The 24,401-nt window shown below is 33.7% G+C and overlaps 1 protein-coding gene across 1 annotated transcript; it reads left to right on the forward strand.

Annotated features, from left to right (window-relative positions):
* Nucleotides 1–11,975: 11,975 nt before the first annotated feature.
* On the forward strand, nt 11,976–15,045 carry MONOS_13738 (uncharacterized protein). Its single transcript, XM_067866468.1, has 8 exons — nt 11,976–12,068; nt 12,141–12,234; nt 12,280–13,434; nt 13,715–13,777; nt 13,884–13,908; nt 14,199–14,373; nt 14,473–14,628; nt 14,734–15,045. Exons 1-7 carry the CDS (start codon nt 12,015–12,017, stop codon nt 14,584–14,586), a joined length of 1,680 nt encoding a protein of 559 aa, XP_067735504.1. The 5' UTR covers nt 11,976–12,014; the 3' UTR covers nt 14,587–14,628; nt 14,734–15,045.
* Nucleotides 15,046–24,401: the final 9,356 nt, after the last annotated feature.

Here is a 24,401-nt window from a genome sequence, read left to right on the forward strand (position 1 = left end):
TCTTCTCCAAATCTCCACCCACTCTTCCCCACCCCTCTGTCTCCAAATTTCAATCAATCAAAAACCCCTCTCAAAATATAAACATTCCGTAAAACACTCAACTCCCACCCCCTGCCGCAAAAATTAAACTTCCATCTCTTCTCTGCACCATATCCCTCATGTGCAGGGCGTTGATGAGATAAACCTCAAATATTGATTTGGGAATTTGAGAATATTATTAAAGGAGATGATCATGCCAAAAACAGAAAAAACACCTCTGGACATCCACCACACAACAGATGGGCTGAGAAGACCCTCCAGTGAGATACACGATATATTTTGTGGAGACGCGTTCCGTGCTGCAATTTGACCATTCTGAGACTGAAATAAAGAGATTGATTTATTTTGTGAATGATGATGGCTGTGGAAATGAAGCTGTTTGGCGAAAAACAGTCGAAGTTCAGTTTGGTCTTTATTTATTTTTCTATATAAAAAATTTATTTGTTGAATGTTTTTGTGTTTCTTTCAGGGCAGGAAGCGGAAATGAATGAAAATGAATGAAATGTTTATATCTCGTTGTGCAGGGTGACTATGGAGTTGGGTGAGCGAATTCATATGGAAAGTGCCCAGGGCGAAGGGATTGGGAAGGGAATTGGAGATGATATTTTCAGACGAAAAACGGGATATTTTTCAATGATGAGGATGGAATTTGAGCAGAATGCATAAATCTCACATTTTTCAGCAGAGCAATAAATCGATGCATTTGATGGAGAAATGACTGATGAAAAGGATGATTTGCGAATCAGATGATGAAACACTTGATAAAGGAAGGAATAATGAATTTTTATTGGAGGGAAACAGTTGCCTAGGGGGAAAAGGTTGGAAAATACTTATAGAAATGGTAAGAAGGTTTGTTGTCGTAATATTTTTGAAGTAATTATTAATTTTTTCATTCAGGATGTTGAAACAGCGAGGGATTAGCTGGCTTTGAAGAATAAAAAGAAAAGTTGGGGAAAAAAAATAAAGACGGACAGATGAAATTCAAGATATTTTGAAGAAGCCTGGCGTTAGGCATTGGCAAAGAATTATTTTTGAGGAAAGAAGATTTTTTTGTGAAAAAAGGGAAGTGAAAGAAGAAGGCATGGAATGAAAAAGGGATCGCTCAATATTTCATATTTTTTGTTGGAGAGAGAGAAAGAATCAAATTGAAATTGTTATGAATTCAAAGGATATTATTTGCCAGAAGAAGACAAAATCCTGAAGAAGAGAATTTAAATGAATTTCTACGTTGATATTTATTGGCTCTCATCTTCTCAATTTTCAACAATTAATAATCTCTTTCAATCCATTCATCATCATCATCTTCTTCTTCTTCTTCTTCAGATACATCATCGACATTTCGCACAACTTCTTCTTCTTTATCGTCTTTCACTTCATTTGATTGGATTTCTTCGAATTCTGCGTTTGCATCAGAAATACAGATAAAAATGAAAAGGAAACAAGGAAATGTATTGATGAAGGAAAAAATAACAAATAAAAATAAGAAAAAGAAAGAGAAAGAAATTCTTGATCTCGGATACATGCTTGATGGAAATGAGATTGAGAGGGTTGAAGAGATTTTTGGAAGAAAGGAAGAATAATAGGAAGAAGATGAGAGAAGAAATGGCAACTTACACAAAGAAAAGTGAATGGATAAACAGAGGATAAATTTGAATGAAGAAATAGCAAATAGGGGTAAATGACTAAATGCAGAAGAAATCAAAAGTTTTGAATAAATGAGTCAAAGAAGGAATGAGAGAAGAGGAGAAAATAGAGAAAGCAAAAATACTTGGAAGAGAGAAGAAATATGAAGAGGCATTTTATTGGAAAAGCTAGAATTGGTCATTTTTTCTCAGCGTTATCAGCTTTATTTTTATTCCACACTCTTTTTGTTGGGGTTGTTGATCCACAATTTCTAAATGGGGATTGAGTGATGTTGCTTCCGTAAAAGAACACATCGTTTCCTCTTCCGTTTTTGGCAGTGTTGCCATCGAAGAAACAGAAAGTGATGAATTTATTTCCACTCATCCAGGAATAAGTGACATCCAAATAGATGGCAGCGCCCCCATAAGAAGAAGAAGCAGTCAGATTGTTATTGATGAACTTACAATCATTTATTAAAAATTGGTTTGGTTTGTTAGCTGGTGGATCATTAAATGTGAGAGAGCCGGTTGAATCACCACCAGAATTTGAGATGCACTTGCATTTTGTGAACAGGAATTGAGCATTTGATGGCATATTATATACATGAAAATACCAACCAGTTCCGCACCAGTTTGTTATTGAACAGCTTTCCGCTCGGTTTTCTGAGAATGTCCAAACAGAATTTGATTGTGGATTCCATGAAGTGACCGCTCCTCCATATTTAGCTGAACAACTTGTGAAATTGGACTGCATGATGGTTAACTTCAACGAACGATTGCAAAACAATGCTCCGCCATCCCAATTGCATGAGCAATTGTTGAATGAACACGATATGATTGCAAGATTAGCATTTGCACAATCCACATAAAGTGCTCCTCCTCGATCTGGTCCACCAGTTGTGTTTTCCCATTCACACCATTCGAAGCGATGGCTGTTTAAATCGAATGAAATCAATCTTCCAAGTTTCACTCTTTGAGATTCAGATCCGACATGTACAACAGCAGCATTTTGTGAAGAGCGTGTTTGGTGGAGAAAAGAGGTGTTGAAGGCAGAGAGAGAGGTGGCAGGGCTGTTGAGGTTGGGGAGGATGGCGCCATCAATGGGGTTGTGAATGAGGAGGAAGATGGTTGAGTGGATGGAGAGGGAGGAATTGGAGGATTTTGTTCATAAGAACATACGAAAATGGAAGAAGAAAAAATGATTTCAACGAAACACTCAGTTTTTGTTTGTCTTCATTTATCTTCACATTTCTCAGTCTTCAATCAACTCATCAATTCATTCATTTTCATACTCGTCATCTTCTTGTTTTTTTATACTCTTCCTCTTCGTATTTTTCGAATTATTCTTCACCTTCTTCTTCTTCCTCTTCCTCTTCTTCTTCTTCTTCTTCTTCTTCTTCTTCTTCTTCTTCTTCTTCTTCTTCTTCTTCAAAATGATAATCTTCTTTCAACTCCACCTCATCCATATCAAAATCAACTCCATTTCAATTCTTCTTATCTTCATCTTTTTATGAATTCCAAAATAAGCCAATGAGAACATTCACATTCAGAGAAATGCAATCTGAAAGCTTCTATAACTCCGACAGACACATTCTGCACACAACACTCCTTCTCCTTCTTTTTCATTTTCTTCATTTTCTTCGTCTTTATCATCTGATTTATCACCATCAACCTCAAAACATGCAATACAATCTTCTTCTGCATCATATTCTGACCCTTCCTCCAATTTTTTTCTTCTCCGCCTTCTTCTTCGACTTCGCCTTTATCGTCATTATCATCATCATCTTCTTCTTCTGCATGGTATACTTCCCCTTCCTCCAATTTTTTCTTTATCTTCTTTTTCTTCTGCTGCTGCTTCATCTTCGCATTCATCTTCACTTCCATCTTCTTTTGATGCTTTTTGTATTTTCAGAGCCAACAGACAAACATGATTGTTTTTTGTTTTTGAAGAGAAAGGCAATGAAACCACACAAAGTTTGCAAATGAAGTGAGGATGTCAGTTTTCATTGACGAATAAATGCTAATTGGCCAATATAATTTGTGATTGGGGTTTAACATTCCTTTCGAAGTCAACTTATCAAATGTGACATTAAACCAACTGACAACATCAAACAAGTTATTTTCATCATCTTCTTCAGAAATGTTATTTGACTGATTATTCGTCTTTCAATAATTTCTTCTCATGTTCTTTGTATTCTTCAAATTCTTCAACTTCTTCTACATTTTATTCTTTCCCACAAACTGTGCCATCTTCAACTTCACCATTTTCTTCTTCTTCAGATCCTTCAATGCCGTTTTCACTCATTTAACATTGGATCGGAATATCAGCCTTCTGATGCATTTAAGCTGTACAATCGGAATCGCAGACAATTTGTACATAGCATGTCTTCATTCACATTTCTTCCTCTCAACGTCCATTCACCAAATATGCTTTCATTTCATTTTTCATTCACAATTTTGATGATGAAAAAAAAGATTTCTTCACAAATTCATTCATTTCATTCAAATCAACTTCTTCTTCGATTTCTTCAACGATCAACAAAAATGATACTGTTTTTTTCATTTCATTCAAATTCTCCTCGAATTCTGCGTCGAATGTTTTCTTTCCTTTTTATTGAAAAGCATAAAAAGTTATATTCATTCTGTCATAGAATAGCAGCAGAAATTGTATTACGACGGAGGTGATTCTCCACAAAGCAAAGAAAAGTCTGCGCGTTATCAACAACTGAATCAATTCTGGCTTTTTCATTTGGAAGCTGAAGCATTTGAAGAGAAAAGAAAAAGTATTCAAGCTATTTTTGTTTGGAATGGCTGGGTTCCTAAATAGCCTTCGGCAGATTTCGTAGGCAAGAAGCAATAGCGAATTGCGGAAAGTGAAATGAAGAGGAAAAGGAATTTAGAGGGAAAGGCATATTTGAAGAGAAATTATATGAGACAGTTGAGTGAATCGGACACGAACAAGTCGAAATATGAAAGCTGATGAAAATATTATAATTGAGAAACCTTCGAATATGATTGAAGAAATGCTATTTGAGGGATGAAATAGATGATTCTTTAAAGCAGAGAGTTTTATTTTCATTTGATGGAGAAGAAAAATAAAATGGAAAATGTCGAAGAAATGATATAATATGTGCAGATTTTGGGCTCCATGAAAGACAAGTGATTATATGTACTCCAGTTGAAAAGAAGATGACAGCTTAAGAAATTTTCAATGATATGGAAAATGAAAAAATTTATATGAGAACCTGAAAAAATACATCTTTTCCATTAATTTTTGTATTTGGGGCACGAAATGTGAGAGTGTTTGTGGGAGTGAAAGTGGAGACGAGAAGAGAGAGAGAGGCATCGCTGAAGGGAGCAACGCATCCGAGAGCATACTCCACCGTGGCACATGGGCTTTGCTGTGTTTTGCCACAGGCATCAGCATCAGTTCCACCATTTGAGACTATTTTGTTCTGGTTGATGATCGGAAGCCAGCCATTATACACTGCATTGTCAGCTGTATTGTTATTCCACACTCTTTTTGTTGGGGTTGTTGAGCCACAATTCTCGAATGGGGATTGAGTGATGTTGCTTCCGTAAAAGAACACATCATTCCCCCTGCCATTCGTCGCAGTATTTCCATCGAAGAAACAGAATGTGATGAATTTCATTCCATTCATCCAAGAGTAAGTTCCATCAAAGTATATTCCGGCTCCGCCCCATTTGGAAGAAGAAGTTAATTTGTTATTGATGAACTGACACTCAACGATTGAAAACAGGTTGGGCTTGTTATTCGGAGGCCAATGAAACGTGAGAGAGCCAGTTGAATCGTTGCCAGAATTTGCGATGCACTTGCAGTTTGTGAACAAGAATTGAGCATTTGATGGCATATCATTGAGCCAGAAATACCAGCCAGTTCCACACCAATATGTTATTGAACAACTTTCCACTATATTTTCTGAAAATGTCCAAACAGTATTTGTTAGCGGAAACATGATGCAATTCGCTCCTCCATGAGTAGCCGAGCAATATGTGAAATTGGATTTTGACATTCTGATTAGTAATAAATATTGGCAGAGTAACGCTCCTCCATGACCTTCACCTGAGCAAGAACATTGGTTGAAAGAACACGAAGTGATTGAGAGATTTGCATTTGTACAAGTAACTGAAAGCGCTCCTCCGTTATTTGACCCACCATTTGAATCATTCCATTCACACCATTCGAAGCAATGACTGTTCACATCAAAGGAATCCAATCTTCCAGGTTTCGCTCTTTGAGATTCAGTTCCAATATGAACTTCAGCAACATTTGATAAAGATCGAGTTTGGTGGAGGAAAGAGGTGTTGAAGGCAGAGAGAGAAGTGGAAGGACTGTTGATGTTGGGGAGGATGGCTCCATCGATGGAGTTATGAGAGCATTGGAAGAGAGAGAGAAAAAACGTTGCAAAAAGGATGGAGAAAAGGATATAGAAAAAGAAGAAAAGGAATGCAGGTTAATATCTGCTGCGCTTCGTGAAGTGCACTTTTGCAGCTATTTGTATATTAGACAATGAAATTTTTCAGAGCTTTTCAATTTCCATTTGTGGAGTTATTTAACCAAATAATTATCGCACCATCTGTGTCTTCTTCAAAATAAACACAAAAATATTTGCGAAACAATCGTTCAACTCACAAATTCAGTTTTTGATTTTTATCTTTTAAGCTCAATTTGATGATGTTTTGTTGCAATTCCAATGAAATTCAAAAAGATTAGAACCGTTAAAAATTAATATTTTTTTAATCATTAAAAAATCCAATGTCAAAAGCTTCAATGATGGATATTTTTCAGAGAATTATTTTCATCATATGTTTTTCAGGACAAATTTCAGTCTGAATTTGAAAAAAGCCCACCATTTTTGAATAAAATGAGTTTATTTGAATTCAAGAGTTTTATCAAAAATAATCATCATCTCAAACTGCTTCTCAGCTTTCAAATCAGTCATTTGTGTTCTTTGCAACAAAAAAAGAAAAGTCTGTTGGAAATTTTAAACTGAAAATTACACAAACACTCGTTTTGTTTCAGAAAATGGAGAATATTTCAAAATCATATTTTTTATCCTTCTTGTGTTCCCATGTCAAAAACATTCAATGAAAGAAAATCTTCATTTCAAGAATGAAGCTGTATTTCGCAAGTATCTTGACAACAAAAATCGTCATTTTGTTTCAAATATGATGTTAATTTTTATGAACGAAACATATTTATGCTTATTATTATTGTTTCTATCCAAAAAAATCTGAAACTTTCTATTGAAGAATCCACAACTATAAGATTGAAAATCCTCATCGAAGAAAGTGACAAATAAAGATTTTGAAGTTTCTTTGAAGAGATTTCTAACATATGAAAGTCAATTGATTGTTCATATGTTTCCTATTTATTAATTTAATAACTGGTCCTCTCTCTTTTTCCCTGTTTTTCAATTGTCTCATTTCTTTCACCAATCAATATTCAATTTTCAAAAATAGAAGAATTTCTTTATTGAAAATTCGAAACATTTCATGATGATGGAATTCAGCAAATTTCAAGTTGTAATTGAACCTACTGCTTATCCTTCCAAATAAAATAATGTTTTTTTTGATCGAATTCAAAATAAATCAATTTTTTGAAGGTTTCTCAAATTTCATGAATCTTCACACTGATATCAAATATAAAAATCATGCAGCATTCTTTTGAAAAACATTATAGAAAACGCTTTATATTCAATTTCATGAACAGAATAAAAAATGGAAAAAAGTTCACAATTTTTACAGATTAAATATTTTTGTTGTTTCTTTTGTGAAAATCAGAAAACCATCATTTATTGTTAAAATTAGTTTCACTATTTTCTTTGAATAAAAAAACGTTTTTCGAAAGTTTTATCAATTGGATTGATTAATCTGATATCATTATACAGATATCGCATAAAATACCGGACATCGCACAAAATACCGGACAAGATCGATTTCACAACAACCGCAAAAGGAAAAATTCTGACAATTTTCCTAAAGATATACCTCATCAATACAAACTCACGTGACGTATAAGACTTTCATTACTTCCTCGTTTATGCTCGGAAAAAAAGCTTTTTTTAAAACTCGGAGAAATAGGATTTTGAATTTCTACGAGTTTTAAAAAAAGCTTTTTTTCCGAGCATAAACGAGGAAGTAATGAAAGTCTTATACGTCACGTGAGTTTGTATTGATGAGGTATATCTTTAGGAAAATTGTCAGAATTTTTCCTTTTGCGGTTGTTGTGAAATCGATCTTGTCCGGTATTTTGTGCGATGTCCGGTATTTTGTGCGATATCTGTATCAAAATTTTCTAGAAAAAATTTTTGATTTGACATAAGGGGTAAAATACGGACTTTCAAGCTTTTTTTGCAGAAAGCAAGAAAAAATTGCTTCACTCATAACTTTGTTTCTCTTTCTCAGATTTCGAAACAAATTTGATTTGCATATCCGTAAGAAGGCAAAGTTGAAATCAAAACGAAAAGTTTTTCAACTTTTCACAAATGTCAAAAAATGGACTCATTTTTATTGTGTTTTTTGATCAAAAAAGTCAATGAAAAGTGCAAAATTTTTTTATGAAAATGCCTGAAGTGAAACGCTTTGCCCCATACGCAAAGAGTATGTGAAGAAAATTACACAAGTTTTTCATTCCACAAATCAAAAGATATCTTTTTTTTGTAAATGATCTTTTTCGAATTTATTTATTTATTTTTTTTTTTTTCGTGGAAACTTTGCAAAAAAGAAAAAAAAATACTGAAATTTGGATTGTTTTGAAGAAAGTCATCAAACATTTTTTATTTTGGTGATGAGATAAATAGACTGTTTTTGGTATTCAAATGGAGCATGCAAAAAACATTAGCATAATCAAAATCTTATTAACTTTTTTTTTAATATTTTTTTTTATTCAAATTCTCATATGAAAAAGAATATTTCATTTTGAATTCACTCCCTACCAACATTTGAATAATAATTTGCATTTCAGTGGAATCAACAAAAAAATATTTTTCTTTCTATCAAAAATTTTTTTAAAAGATCAGAAATTTATCCGCACCCAAAAAATTAATCGGGACCTGAAATTTTTGGCTCTCCAGAGCACTTTTATTAAAAGCAAAGAATAGAAAAATTTTTAATATATAATAACAAGCTATTCCTGAAAATATTTTTTTATTTTTTTGATATTTTGTGAAAAGATCTGGAGTTTTTTGTTTTATTTTTTTAGATCAAAGAATTACTCATATTTTAACGAGTTTTTTGTTTTGAGTGTTCTGAGTATTGTTATTGTTAATAAATTTAACTTCTTTATAATTTTGGTTATATTTCGTTGTTTAACACTTCGTTTTTTTATTATTTTTTGCGTTTCACTTAATTTCGATAAAAATATTCTAAAAGAAAATTTTCGTTGTCTTGTTTTTATAAGTTGAATAATAGTTATAAAACTGATTGAAATGTGTATCATCAAAATTTTGAAATGAAAGAATGCGATTTGAAGAAAATGAAACAAAAATACACAATTGCAAGAATTTTGTGTAATAATCACGATTATTAGGAATTCAAGTTTTTCCTCATATTTGATTCATTTGTGAATTGATAATTTTCATGTTTCTGCTATTTAATTAACGAAAGATCTAATATCTTCAAATGTTATCTTCAATTTATCGTAATTTAGTGAAATGAAAAAAGTATTAAAAAAATGAAGAGTTAAACAATGAAAAATAACCAAAATTATAAGGAAGTTATGTTCAATAACAATAGCAACACTTAAAAATCTCAGAACAAAAAACTCATTGAAATATGTGCAAATCTTTGATCAAAAAATTATAACGAAAAAATTCCAGATCTTTTCACTAAATTTCAAAAAAAAATATTTTCAGGAATAGCATGCATTAACATTTTGAAGGTTTCCTGTCATTTCAATTTTAACAGAAATGCTCCTATGAGCTGGAATATTTAGGTCCCGATCAATTATTTGGGTGAATGAAAATTTCTGTCTTTTTCGGGTTATTCTTTTGCTCTGACCTTTTTTAACCCACACTTTATTTTGTGGAGCTGGCTACGGCTTAATACAAGCTTGTAGCCAACAAAAAATAACTAGAAATGTTTATTTTTCTATATTTAACTTTTACAGAAAATTTTTTTTCTCACAATTTTTTTTTACTAAGAGATCTCGGTATTTTTTAATTTTATTTTTTGATCATTAAATTGATGGTCTTTCCATGAATATAACATTTTGGAAGTTTTATGCAACATCATCATAATACAGAATATTCTTTTTTTTGTGTTTTATTTTATTTTAATTTTTAAATTTTTTTATTTTTATTTTTATTTTTATTTTTATTTTTATTTTTATTTTTATTTTTATTTTTATTTTTATTTTTATTTTTATTTTTATTTTTATTTTTATTTTTTATTTTTATTTTTATTTTTATTTTTGGCTTTTCACATTTCACAAGTTTCTTTTTCACTTGTTTTCTCATTTCATCGACTTTTCGAAAAAATGAAATTTCATGAAGAATGATGAATTTTAATAAAAATTATAAAGCAGTATCTCATTTTTAACTCAACATATAATTGGACGCTCACATAATTTTTTGTTGAATAAATATGATTGGTTTAAAAATCAAAACTACCGAAATTGATGTTGCAAATTCAACTATTTAAAATCTAATTTTCTAAACTTTTTGGAACATCTGTGTTATTTCCATTTAAACATATATAAAGGATAATCAATATTATTTTTTCAAAAATTCATCATTCTTCATGAAATTTCATTTTTTCGAAAAGTCGATGAAATGAGAAAACAAGTGAAAAAGAAACTTGTGAAATGTGAAAAGCCAAAAATAAAAATAAAAATAAAAATAAAAAATAAAAATAAAAATAAAAAATAAAAATAAAAATAAAAATAAAAATAAAAATAAAAATAAAAATAAAAATAAAAAAATTTAAAAATTAAAATAAAATAAAACACAAAAAAAAGAATATTCTGTATTATGATGATGTTGCATAAAACTTCCAAAATGTTATATTCATGGAAAGACCATCAATTTAATGATCAAAAAATAAAATTAAAAAATACCGAGATCTCTTAGTAAAAAAAAATTGTGAGAAAAAAAATTTTCTGTAAAAGTTAAATATAGAAAAATAAACATTTCTAGTTATTTTTCGTTAGCTATGAACTTGTATTAAGCCGTAGCCAGCTCCACAAAATAAAGTGTGGGTTAAAAAAGGTCAGAGCAAAAGAATATCCTTGCAATATTGCTAATTATTGGTTTTTTTGTTATGAAACAGAATTTTGAACCTTAGGCAGATAATGGCTTTGCTTCAAATTGAATATTTTCCATGTTCATAAAATAAGAAAAGCGTGTAGGAAAACCTTTGAGGCTTGTTAACTATTACAGAAAAATTGCGATGACTGAAAGAATTGACAAAAAATTCTTCTTTCCATTGAAATTTTTCTTTCTTTCTTTCACAAAAACAAAAAGAAATTAAAAATATCTTCAATATTTTAATAAACGAAATAATATATGACAGTATTTTTGAGTTAAAAGAATTCGAACTTTTTCTCCTGTTTTTATTTTTTCATGATGAAAAAGTCAAAAACGTATGTTCGATACTTCAAAAATTTATGTGAAGTGCCAAATTTCACTTCAACTCTATGAAGTATTTGTGCACTTTTAAGAAATAGAACAAAAAAATTAATCTAGTTGGTGAAATAAATATGAGTGGTTATTTTTGAAATCATAAAGTTTTTTCGGGGAATTGCTTTTTCAAAGATTGTTTGTTATTGGCAAGAGGTTTTGTATTCAAACGCTTTAATTATCACAATAGTTTCAAAAACAAATGCATGATCTGAAATAAAAATAAAGAGGTCTTGAATATGCCTGTTCACTTTTCAGTGTTGATTTGATGATGTTCAAATAAAATTTTCGAACCGAAAATTATGAAAGAATGAATAAGATTTCAAAAATAATCTCCCAGATAAGTCATCATTTAATGCAAATATATCAAAAGGAAAAAGAAAAAAAATGAAAAAAAAAAAAAAAAATAACACTTCATTTTATAATGTCTCTTCATATTTATATAAAAAACTCTTTTTATTATATTTGAAACGAGGTTTTTTGCTTCGAAAGTTTTGTTCCACTCAACAATTTAAAAATCAAAAATTCATAAAACATATTGCAATTGTTGTTTGCAGCATAAAAACGAAAGATTCATTTTTATTTAAAAAAAGAAAAAGTTTGGATCATTTTTTATTTTATAAAAAATAAAGCAAAAGGAATGTCAATTAACAAAAATCAAAAGTTAATTTGTATGGGTTAGATCAAAGAAACTTTTTTTGATTTCATTTCAATGGGAGGAGAACCAAAACAACGAGTTGGTGATGGACCTTGTGCAATATGTGATGTTTATAAGATAGATTGATATTATTTCCCAAGTTTATTTTAACTTTATAAAATACAAAATTGGTATTTTTAGTTACGTCAACTTCAAGTAATTTTGGATGAAATAAAAACCATTCCTTCGCAAAGGTGTAATTCTATTCAACAATTATTAGCATTTTATGCAGCAAGTGTGCATGATTAATGTATTTTTGGTAAAAATAATTTTTTTAAAGATCCTTCGAATGCCTCGGAGATGAACAAATTAGCCTTTATATCGACAATTGTAAGTACATTAACCGAGGAATCTAGCTCGCTTTATAAAGAGTTAGCAGAAGCGCTCATTTCAATTTTGTCTCTTCATGAATTAAACGAGAAAGGCGACTCAATGGGAACTGGAATTGTTCTTGTGAATAGCCTGTTAGCGTTGACTCAATGTTCTCATGAAAATGTATCTTCTTGTGGAATGATGGCTCTTTCTAATCTCATTTCAACCAATCCAACATACAATCTTATTATTTCACAATCAAGCTTTTTCTATTTATTACCTGATATTTTGCAGGAGAAGCAATCTTCATCGATTAAATCGAATTCATCTTTTAATTTGTCTTTGACTGCTTCGACTGCAGCAACCCCTCAATCTTCAGCCTCTCCTTCACTTTCAGATTCAGCACAAAGTTTTCAAAAATCATCTTCTTTTCCACTTTCAAACAAAGCAAGGCTTATGGGATTAGCGTCTGCATTGCTAAAGAGAGGAGTTGTTATTCCTCGTTGCGTAGAGCTGCTTAGGGCCGCGACTGAGCTTATGGATTCTGAAGACGACGAGTTGGCCGGAAAGGCTGCGGAGCTGGTTGTTTTGCTCAAAAGGAGAGTTGTCATCGGCCCATCTGGAAGTGAGATGATGATGACACAGGCCAAGCTGGGTGCGACCTCAGTGCGTCCTGAAGGCTCATCACTGGAAGCAAGTGCCTCCTCAGCCACGCCTGCGCTGCCGACGCTTGCATCCATTGAAAAGGAGCTTCGGATAAAAGATGAGGAGATCAATCGCATGAGGAGGGAAAACGAGCGACTTATGGGCGAACTGAAGAAGAAGATGAAAGAGGAAGAAATGCCGGCGCAATCGTCCTCGACGCCTTCCCAGTCGAGTTCGGGCTGTTCGAGCTGCCCGAGCCCTCCGCCTCTGAATCCGTTCGGAGTGAATGAGCTGCCAGAGGCAGTACTCAACCCAATGTGGGGAATCCCTCCGCATTCGTCAGCCGAGGCGAGGGGAGACATTGTGACGCTGACGAACGCCAACACGGCGGTGTTTACGGTGGGGCCGGAGATCAGAAGAGGAATATGGCGTCTGGAGATGGAGATGACATCGCAGCACAAGGACGGGGGATACAGATGTGTGTATATGCAAGTGGGGATTATGAGTGAGTGGGAAATGATGTTGAAAAGGAAAGAAATAAAAAATGAATTTGAAAGTTATTTCTTCTTCTTCTTCTTCTTCTTTTTTTTTTTTTTGATAAATAAGAGAAAGAGATGCTTGTTTGATTGGATATTTTTTTAAATCTATTTTTTTAATCTTTTATTTCTGGATATTTTTTGAGAAATTTAGTGATATTCATTTTTTTCTTATCATTTTTTTAAACTTCATTTTTCATTTATATTCTTTTCATTTAACAGTTATTGGAATAACACCTTCGAATCACATTACTCCTGTTGGAAAGTTCTTGACTGATGATATCTGTTTGCGTTTCTATTGATATTTAGTGTAATTCGATAATAACATTTATTTTTATTGATAATTCCATGACTGCTGTAAATCATATGGAAAATACTCTTTTTTCAAAAGACACTGCATGTTTCAGTGTATTTGCGTATGTCAATATGTCTTCATTTTTTCAACTGAGTTTTCTTTATTTCTTCATATTTCATCCACGTTTCTTTTATTCTTTTTATGTTATTTGGGCTTTGAACATAAAAAATGAAAATATGAATTTTTCATTTATGAACCTTTGAATTATTATTATTATTGTAATATTCAATTTTTATATTCAATTTTTAATAATTTTTTATTTATTTTCATTGAAAATTCATTCAAAACTTCATTTTCTCGACCTTCTTCTTCTTCTTCCTCCTCCTCCTCTCCACAACACTTCCATTCCAGAGGGAAAGTGTGGTGCAACGGAAACCGGACAACAGGCAACCACCCTGCCGAGAACGGGAGGGCGCTGGCCGTCGAGCTGGACATGGACTCTCCTTCGCGCTCGTGCCATCTGTTTGTGAACGGGCGCCAGCAGCCCATTTTCATTGGCGACCTGCCAGCCTCTGTGAAATTTATCGTATGAGGAAATTTTTCACTTTTCTTTCTTTTATTTTATTATTTATAATCGTTATTATAATTTATCTGCCATTTGTTAATTTTTTTTTTGATTGAAAAGGTTTCTTTGTCGTGTGTCGGTTCAAACTGCCGGTTCATGTCTCTGAAGCGCTTGCCCGTAAGGCACATAGCAGATCTTCCGAAAGCAAAAGTGTTCAAGTACAAATTGATGTAGACATTCACAATGATGCTGTATTTGCTAGAACGCTCAGTAATTGTATGAACTGTTGCTTTTTTTTAACAATTGTTTTGTTGTTTAACAACCCTGTTTTCTCTTTCTTTTTTGAATTAATTGCATTTCTTCAATTTTATATAAATTTAGTGAGATCAAGTTAATTTTGAAGTCTTTGTGATAGTATCATTCATATTGATAAACTCAAATGTTTGATGGTGCTCTTTTTGATTTCAAAGAAGGCGTTATGATATTTATCTTGAAACGTACATATAAACTAATTCAAAAATTTGAAGCATTTGATTAAATGAAACACTTCGATTTTTGATAATATTTATTGTTTTTTTTTTTAATTTTTGAACCTTTTTTTATTTTTATGAAGTGTAATTCGAATGGTTTTATTTTTCAGAATTGTGATTGAAAACGTGGAGAATAAAACATGAATGACTTCAAACTATTTAATTTTGAAATGGGTTTTTAAACATTAAAATAAAGGAGAATTTTGTTAAAAGTTGTTCATTGAAATTTCTTATATTCTTATTTATCATTTTTTCAATCAGATTTGTAATTTTCCAAACTTCAATAAAATACTGAAAATGAAGTGAAAAATTCGAAAAAATAAAGTTTAGAAAAGAATTTACGTGATAACTTTACCCCCCTAAATCATCAAATGATGATCCACAGCAGGATTAGTTTAACCAAGCTCAGAGCTTGAAGTTTCTTTATTTATTAAAAATTTTCAACCCTCTTCATAAATCATAAAAGTTTTCAATGTGTTTTTTTCCCTTTTCTTCTCAAATCCAAGTTCCAACTCAAATTCCATCTTCCTTCTATCACTCTTCCTTTCAACTGAAATCTCTTCCATCTTCTCAATTCCATTTTCTTTTCAATTCTCCCCTCAAAGAATGCTCTTTATTCTCATTCACTTTCTTTTTCTTTTTCAAATTTTGATTTGTTATTATTTCCTTCATCAATTTATTTCCTTGTTTCTTTTTCATTTTAATCTTTATCTCTCTTGTGCATATTTTCAAATGTGAAGAAATTCAATCAGATGAAGCGAATGAAGATAATGAAGAAGACGAAAATGAAGAGGAAGAAGAAGCTAAGTGATATGATGCATAAGAAGATGACGAAGAAGATAAATGGATAGAATGAGTTGATTGAAAATTGAGAATTGTGAAGATAAATGAAAACAAACAAAAATGAAGATGTTCGCAAAAGTTGTTCTTATCTTGTTTTCCATCTTTTAATAAACTTTCTTTTTGTAAATAAAATCCTCCAACTCATCCTTCTCCATCCACTCAATCATCTTCCTCCACGCTCACAACCCCATCGATAGCGCCATCCTCCCCAACCTCAACAGTCCTTCCACTTCTCTCTCTGCCTTCAACACCTCTTTTCTCCACCAAATACGATCTTCGACAAATGCTGCTGTTGAGTATATTGGAACTGAATCTCAAAGAGTGAAACCTGGAAGACTGGATTCCTTTGATGTTAACAGCCACAAATTTGAATGGTGCGAATGGAATAATTCAAACAGTGGAAGCAGTCGTGGTGGTGCACTTTATGTTGTTTGCACAAATGCAAATCTCGCAATTACATCTTGTTCATTTTTCAATTGTTCAAGTGGTGATCATGGTGGAGCGTTATTCGTTCAAACTTTGTCAAATGTTAATATCACAACATCTAATTTTTCAAATTGTTCGGCGTTGCACGCAGGAGCTGCTTATGTAGGCTGGCCTCAATCAAATTCTGATTGGTCATTCTCGAAAAACAGAGTTGAGAATTGTTCAATAACTGGCTGTTGCGGAACTGGTTGGTATTTTGCACTCGAAGGAACTCCAACAAGTGCTCAATTCCTGTTCACAAAATGTAAGTGCATTTCAAATACTGGCGGAGACTCCACTGGTTCTCTAACATTTAATTATCCTCCAGAAAACAAGCCAAATCAATTTTCAGTCAATGATTGTCAGTTTAGAAACAACGAATTGACTGCTTCTGCAAATTATGGAGGAGCTGGGTTGTGTTGCACAAACACCTTCACTTGGATGAGTGGAATGAAATTCATCACATTCTGTTTCTTCGATGGAAACACAGCAACTAATGGCAGAGGAAACGATGTGTTCTTCAATGGCAGCAGCATCACTCAATCTCCGTTTGAAAATTGCGGTTCAACAACTCCAACACTATGAGTGTGGAATAAAAATACAGCTGATAACTCTGAATAAAACATCTGGCTTCCTCATCTTTTCTCTCATAATTCTTCCAATTAAATGCTTTTCCCGCTTTCTTCATTTTTCCAAGCATTTTTGCTTTCTTTATTTTCTTCCTTCATCATGCTTCAAATTTTCTATCTTTTTTTTCAAAACTTTTGATTTCTCCTGCATTTCGTCTTTTGTCTCTGCTTGTTGTTTCGCTTCTCGAACACTTTCCTCTGTTTATTCAATTATTCTTCTTCTCAAATCCAACTTCCAACTCAAACTTTGAATTCAATCTTCTTCTTCCTTTCATTCAAAAAAACCTCTTCCATTTTCTCAATTTCATTTCCATTTAGCATGCACCCTAAATCAAGAATTTCTTTTCCTATCCTCTTCCAATTTTCATTTGAAATCTTTTCCTTCATCAATGTATTTGCTTGTTTCCATTTCTTTTTTCTCTTTATTTCTAATGCTGACACAATTGATGGAGAATTCAAAATGGATGAAGTGGATTTTGAGGAAACTGTTGTGCGACATGTTGGAGTTTTGCAAGAACACGACGAAGACGACGAAGACGAAGACGACGAAGACGAAGACGAGGATGATGAATGAATAGTACAAGCTGATTGATGATCGATATTTGCGGAAATGAATGATAGCAAATTGAACAAAGAGTTTCGCTGAAATCATTTTTTCTTCTTCCATTTTTGTTTGTTTTTCTTACTAACAAAATCCTCCAATTCAACCATCTTCAAACACATCCACAACCCCATTGATGGTGCCATCCTCCCTAACCTAAACAGCCCATCCACTTCCCTCTCTGCCTTCAATGCTTCTTTCCTCCACCAAACTCGATCTTTATCAAATGATCTTGTAAGATATAACGGTTCTGAATCTCAAAGAAAGGAATTAAGTCGATTGTCCTTTACTGATTTGAACAGCTATCTCTTTGAATGGTGTGAATGGAATGATTCAAAAAGTGAATCAAGTCGTGGAGGTGCACTTTGTATCGATTGTGCAAATGCAAATCTCACAGTCACTTCTTGTTCGTTCAACAATTGTTCGGCAAAAGGACACAATGGTGGAGCATTAGATTGCTTTTATCTGTTAAACGTTAACATCACAACATCTAATATCACAGATTGTTCCGCTTTACATGGAGGAGCTGTTGAAATAGCATATCCACAATCCACTTCCGATTGGTCCTTCTCAGAAAACAGAGTGGAAAATTGTTCAATAACTGATTGGTGTGGAACGGGTTGGTATTTCTGGCTCAATAATATGACTTCAACTTGCCAATTTCTGTTTTCTGAATGCAAATGTATTGCAAATTCTGGTGGTGATTCTGCTGGTTCTCTCACATTCAATTCTCCTCCAACCAATAAGCCAAATCAATTTTTAGTTAATGATTGTCAGTTCTTAAATAATAAATTGACATCAAATTCAACTTCATGGGGAGGTGCTGCGCTGTGTTGCACAGCAACTTATTCCTGGATGAGCGGAAATAAATTCATCACATTCTGCTTTTTCAATGGCAACACAGCAACAAATGGCAGAGGGAATGATGTATTCTTTAATGGTAATTCCATAGCTCAATCTCCGTTTGAGAATTGTGGATCAACAACCCCATCAAAAAGAGTGTGGAATGCAGGAACTGCAGATAGCGGTGTGTATAATGGCTGGCTTCCTTTTATCACTCAGAATAAAATCGTTGCCAACAATGGAACTGATGCTGATGCCTGTGGCAGACCCCAACAGACCCCATGTGCCACCATCGAGTATGCCCTCACCGGCTTCATTCCCCTCCTCCAAGACGCCTCTCTCACCCTCCTTTCCTCAACATTTGTTCCTCTTCAAACACTCACCTTCGGAGCAGTCGACACAAAAATCACTGGAAATGATAAACTTTATCTGATTCTCATATTAATTCTTTCGTTTTCTCATTTTTGACCATTTTCCATTTCACAGAAATATCCTATACCTATCATCTTCTTTTCATCAGAAGTTTATTTTTTTCAATCTATCTTTAATCTCCGCTCATATAAAACCATTTCTTCAAAATTTCTTCCTCTATTTTCTCCTTTTCATCAAATATGAATTGAGCTCAAGAAAAAAGATTCATCGCTTTCATCTCTTCAAATAGGATTTCTTCAGGCATATCAACATGCTCTTCTAAATTTTCCTTTTCTTTTCATTTTCAACAATTTGCTCCAGTTTCGTATCTGTGTAATCTGCAGAAGGCTATTTAGGAACACATCCATTTCATAAATGAATTGCTTCAATGCCCATTCCTTTTCACTTCAGATGCTTGATCTTCAAAATCAAAAAAGTCAGATTCAATCTCCGTTTTCTGTTGAATGCCTGATGATCAGCTTCTCTTGGTTAAACATTGAACAATTTCCTTTGTAAAATAACATTAGCTGTTATTCTGTGAAAGAATGAAAGATGAGGCTTGGCCCTGAATTTGACGGGAGTTGAATGAAATGAAAAAAACAGTATCATTTTTGTTGATCATCAAAGAAATCGAAGAAGAATGCAACGGAAATGAAATGAGCTGAATTTGAGCAGATAGTTTATTTTCTTCGTCGGAATCGTGATTGAAAAATGAAAAGAAAGCTCTTTTATCGATTGACTGCAGAGACGAAGGAAAGGAAATGAAACAATTTTCGGCTTAATTTGGTAGCTCTGCAGAATTGAATAGCATAAATGCATTTGAAGATCGATGCTCTGACCCAGAAGGGAGTGAGAAAAAATATTAATGAAGAAGACTAAAAATGTGAAGAAAAAGAAGAAGAAGAAAAGAAGAAGAAAAGAAGAAGAAGGAGGAGGAGGAGAAGACGACGAAGACGACGAAGACGAAGACGAGGATGATGAACGAATAGAACAAGTTGATTGATGGTCGAGATTTGCGGAAATGAACGATAACAAATTGAACAGAGAGTTTCGCTGAAATCGTTATTTCTTGTTTTTCAACTTTGTTTCCGTGCTCTTCTGACAAGAAGAATCCTCCAATCCCTCCTTCTCCATCTACTCAACCATCTTTGTCTTCACCCACAACCCTATCGATGGCGCCATCCTCCCCAACCTCAACAGCCCATCAACTTCCCTCTCTGCCTTCAATGCCTCTTTCCTCCACCAAACACGCTCTTCACCAAATGCTGCTGTTGTATATGTAGGAAATGAAACTCACAGAAAATCACCTGGAAGACTGACTTCATTTGATGAGAACAGCCATCGCTTTGAATGGTGCGAGTGGAATGATTCTAATAGCGGAAGTGCCTGGGGAGGTGCGCTGATAGTTAACTGCACAAACGCAAATCTCACAATAGAATCTTGTTCTTTTCGCAATTGTTCAACTACTGGGGAAGCAGGAGCATTATACTGTGGGCAACTATTGAAATTAAACATTGAAAAATCCAACTTCACCAGCTGTTCAGCTGCTCATGGTGGAGCAGTCACTTCTTGGGCTCCTCAATCAAATTCTGATTGGTCATTCTCGGAAAACAGAGTGGAAAATTGTTCAATAACTGATTGGTGTGGAACTGGCTGGTATTTTAATATGTATTATTTCCCAGAAAACGGTCAATTCTTGTTTTCCAAATGCAAGTGCATTTCAAACTCTGGTGGAGATGCAGCTGGTTCTCTCACATTTTATCATCCTCCAAGCAACAAACCAAGTCAGTATTCAATCAATGATTGCCACTTCATAAACAACAATCTGACTGCCTCTTCCACATATGGAGGTGCCGCAATGTGTTTTTATCCTCCTTTTTCCTGGATGAGTGGAGTAAAATTCATCACATTCTGTTTCTTCGATGGCAACGCAGCCACAAATGGCAGGGGAAACGATGTGTTCTTCAGTGGTAATGCCATCACCCAATCTCCGTTTGAGAATTGTGATTCAACAACCCCAACAAAAAGAGTGTGGAAAGCTGGTACTGCTGATAACGTTGAGAAAAATGACAGGTTTTGGCTTTTCTTTTCATATTCTTCCAATGGAATTCCTTTCTCACTATCTTCTCTTTTCCATCCATTTTTGCCTTTTCTATTTTCTTCTCTTAACATGTTTTTGATTTCTTCTACGTCTCATCATCTTGCTTGATGTTGTTCCACTTTTCAAATTTATCCTCTATTTATCCAAATACTTTTCTTTGTTTTGACAGTTCTTTCTTCTCCTTTCAAATTCAACTCCCAACTCAAATTTCAAATCAAAAATATCTTCTTCCTTTCATTCAAAAGCCCTCTTTCTCTTTCTCCTCTTCTTTCTCTTTCTTTTTCTCATTTTAATTTGAGAGTATTTCCTTCAGCTGCAAATTTTCTTCTTTTTCTTCATTTCATTCATGATCTCTGATGATGAAACAGATCATGAAGAAAATCAATCAGATGATGTGAATGATGATAATGAAGAAGAAGCTGTGTGAAATGTTGTTGATATATTTGAAGAAGAAGAAGAAGAAGAAGATGGTAATGATGATGAATGGATTGAATGAGACGATTAATTGTTGAAAATTGAGAAGATGGGAGTCAATAAATATCAACGTAGAAATTCATTGAAATTCTCTTCTTCTGTTTCTTTTTCTTCTGCAGAGGAGAAACATCTGAATCCTTTTCACTTTCAGCTCAATCTCTTTCTCTCTCTCCAACAATAAATACTAAGCACGCGTCAATCTCTTTTTCATTCCATTTCTTTCAATTTTTCGTTTCCCTTTTTTCACTCAAAACATCTTCCCTCAAAAATAATTCTTTGCCAAAGGTTAATGCCAGGCATCTTCGAAATATCTTGAATTTCATATGTCTGTCTGTATTTTTCCTTCCCTGCTTTTCTCTTTCTTCTTCAAAGCCACCTAATCCCTCATTCTTTCAGCATTCTTAAAAACAAAATAACAATCACTTCAAAAAATATATCAGCAAACCTTCAGAACCAATGCTCAAGTCAATAACTATATTTTATCCCGTTGGCACCTGTTTTCTTTATCAATTTCATTATTCCTTTCGTTTTCGAATGTTTCATCATCTGATTCGCAAACCATCCTTTCCATAAGTCATTTATCCATCAAATGCATCGATTTCTGGTCCTTCTGAAAAATGTGAGATTTATGCATTTTGCTCAAATTCCATTCTCATCATTGAAAATAATCCTATTTCTCATCTGAAAATATCATCTCCAATTCCCTTCCCAATCCCTTCACCCTGGGCACTTTCCATATGAATTCGCTCTCCCAACTCTGTGGTCACCCTGCACAACAAGATATCCCGCTTTCATTCATTTTCATTCATTTCCACCTCCTGCCCTGAAAGAAACACAAAAACAATCAACAGATAAATATTCATATATAGAAAATAAATAAAGACCAAACTGCGCTTCGACTGTTTTTTGCCAAACAGCCTCATTTCCACAGCCAACATCATTCAAAAAACCAATCTCTTTATTTCAGTCTCAGAATGGTCAAATTTCAGCACTGAATGCACCTCCACAAAATACATCGTGTATCCTACTGGAGGGTCTTTTCAGCCCGTACACATTGTGTTGCCTGTCAGGATGTGTTTTTTTTGTTTTTCTCATGATCCTCTCCTTTAATAATATTCTCAACCACCCAAAGAAGTATATCACGTTTATTTCATCAACACCAGGCACATGAGGGATAAGGCGTATACAAGTGATGGAAGAGGATTATTTGTGAGAGAAGGTGGGGGTTGAGTATATTTTTGAGAATGTTAATGCTTCAAGAATGATTTTTGAATGAAAGAAATTCTGAGACAAAGGGGGTGGGGAAGGATAGGGAGAGATTTGTAGAGGAAAATGTAGAAAATATGTAGAGAAAAAGTTGGGGACGATAAAGAAGGTGATTATTGTTGATTGGAGATATGGAATTTGAAAAAAAGGAAAAGAGGGCAAAAGCTTGAAAGAAGAAGAATATTCTGAAGTGTTCAAATGGAAAAGGGTGTTTTTTTAAAAGAAAAGATTTTATGGAAGAGAATGGGAAAGATAAAGAAAAGGAAGGGATGATATTTTCTGATGATTTTGGGGGTTGAATGGAAGAGGGGAATGGAAAGGAAAGGAAATTAAGAAATATTTTCATTTTTGGTTTCTCAGTGAAGCGCAGAACAATTTCAAAAAGGCAGAAACGAACTGAGGATGTCATCTTTCATCAATTAATTTTCTTCGGCCTTCAACAAATATTTCGATAACGATTGTTTGCTCTTTGTCAAATCAACTTATTGAATTCGATATTTGGCCCAATCAACGACTTCACCCAAATTAATCTCAACGTCTTCTTTAGGAATGTCAATTGACTGATTGCGCATTTCCCTATTACCACATATATTCACATTTTTTCGACTTGAACTTCATCTTCGTGGTCATCGTGGGATCATCATCTTCTTCTTCAGATAATCCTCCTTCATTCAATCAACCATCTTCCTCATTTCTTGATTTTACAAACACAAAATTCGCCTTCTCACAATTCACCTGTTTATTCAGCGACAAGCACGCCTGTTATGAATCGCATAGCCAAAAACACACAAAATCTTCTTCACTCAACCATTTCTTCCTCTTCTTCGTCTCTTTCGTCCCCTTCTTCAACTTCAACTTCATTCTTCCTCATTCGTTCACACATTCGCACAGCATCTATCTTCATTTCAACAATTGTGACCCTCCTTTTCTTCTTCAACGCCTTCTTCGATGAACGAATTAAAAATATTCCTATTTCTATTTCATTCAACTCCCGTTAAATCCAGGGCCGAGCATCATCTTTCATTCTTACTCAGAAAGATAAAAGGCATATTTGTTGTTTTACGGAATATCTTTAAAAATTATTTTACAAATGAAATGGTTCAATGTCAAATCAAGAATAGCCGATCATCGGGCACACAATCCATGAAGGTTGCCTCTGCATTATTTATTTTGAGATTGAAAGAATTACAGGAAGAAGAAGGAACAAGATTGGAAAAGATTTCTTTGAACAAACAGTTGCAAGGATGGTTTTCGAGAGATTTCGCAAGGCCACATGCCTTCAAAAAGTCTCAGAAGATGAAACGATGAGGGAAACTTATTTATTTGAAAAGGCAAATTTAATGGATAATTCTATGAAAGAAGAGAATAAATGCCCGACAGGCAATGTTGATTTCATCAAATGCAAAAATGAGATGTTTTCTTCAATTTTGTGTGCCATCTCCCCAACTTTCTTCGATTTTACCGTCACTTGCACATAAATTCACCGACAAGTCAGCTGATGAAATGATTTCTGCCTTATGATCTGCACCTTCTTCAGAAGACCCATCGCATTGCGTGTGCTCTTGCAGGACATCTTTGATAGCCAGCAATACATTTCTTTGATGCCAAGTATTCTATCCACACATGCATTGTCAGCTGTATACCCGTTGAGAAATATGAATGAGTCGACATCCCAATCGCCAAGTGCTTCTGTTCTGTCATGTCCAACAGCCGAGTTGTCTTTCTGAGTGATGCTTCTCATGAAGGCGAACAAGGGCTCTTTCACAGAAGCGACAAATGATTTACACACAAAATACATATCTCTTCCGACACAGGCCTTGTTGGCTGAAAACACGATATTGGCGACGGAAAAGGAGGATTCTGACACTTGTGAATCATCCTTGTAC

The sequence above is a fragment of the Monocercomonoides exilis genome, assembly GCF_001643675.1.
Source record: "Monocercomonoides exilis strain PA203 chromosome Unknown scaffold3-2548433, whole genome shotgun sequence".
NCBI classification, from domain to species: domain Eukaryota; phylum Preaxostyla; order Oxymonadida; family Polymastigidae; genus Monocercomonoides; species Monocercomonoides exilis.

What these genes read in the sequence shown, in the direction of transcription:
- MONOS_13738 (XM_067866468.1), top strand. Translation starts at nt 12,015, where the DNA reads ATGGGAGGAGAACCAAAACAACGAGTTGGTGATGGACCTTGTGCAATA. An exon ending in GACCTTGTGCAATATGTGAT is followed by an intron (nt 12,069 to 12,140) that starts GTTTATAAGATA and finishes TGGTATTTTTAG; the next exon opens with TTACGTCAACTTCAAGTAAT. An exon ending in ATTAGCATTTTATGCAGCAA is followed by an intron (nt 12,235 to 12,279) that starts GTGTGCATGATT and finishes ATTTTTTTAAAG; the next exon opens with ATCCTTCGAATGCCTCGGAG.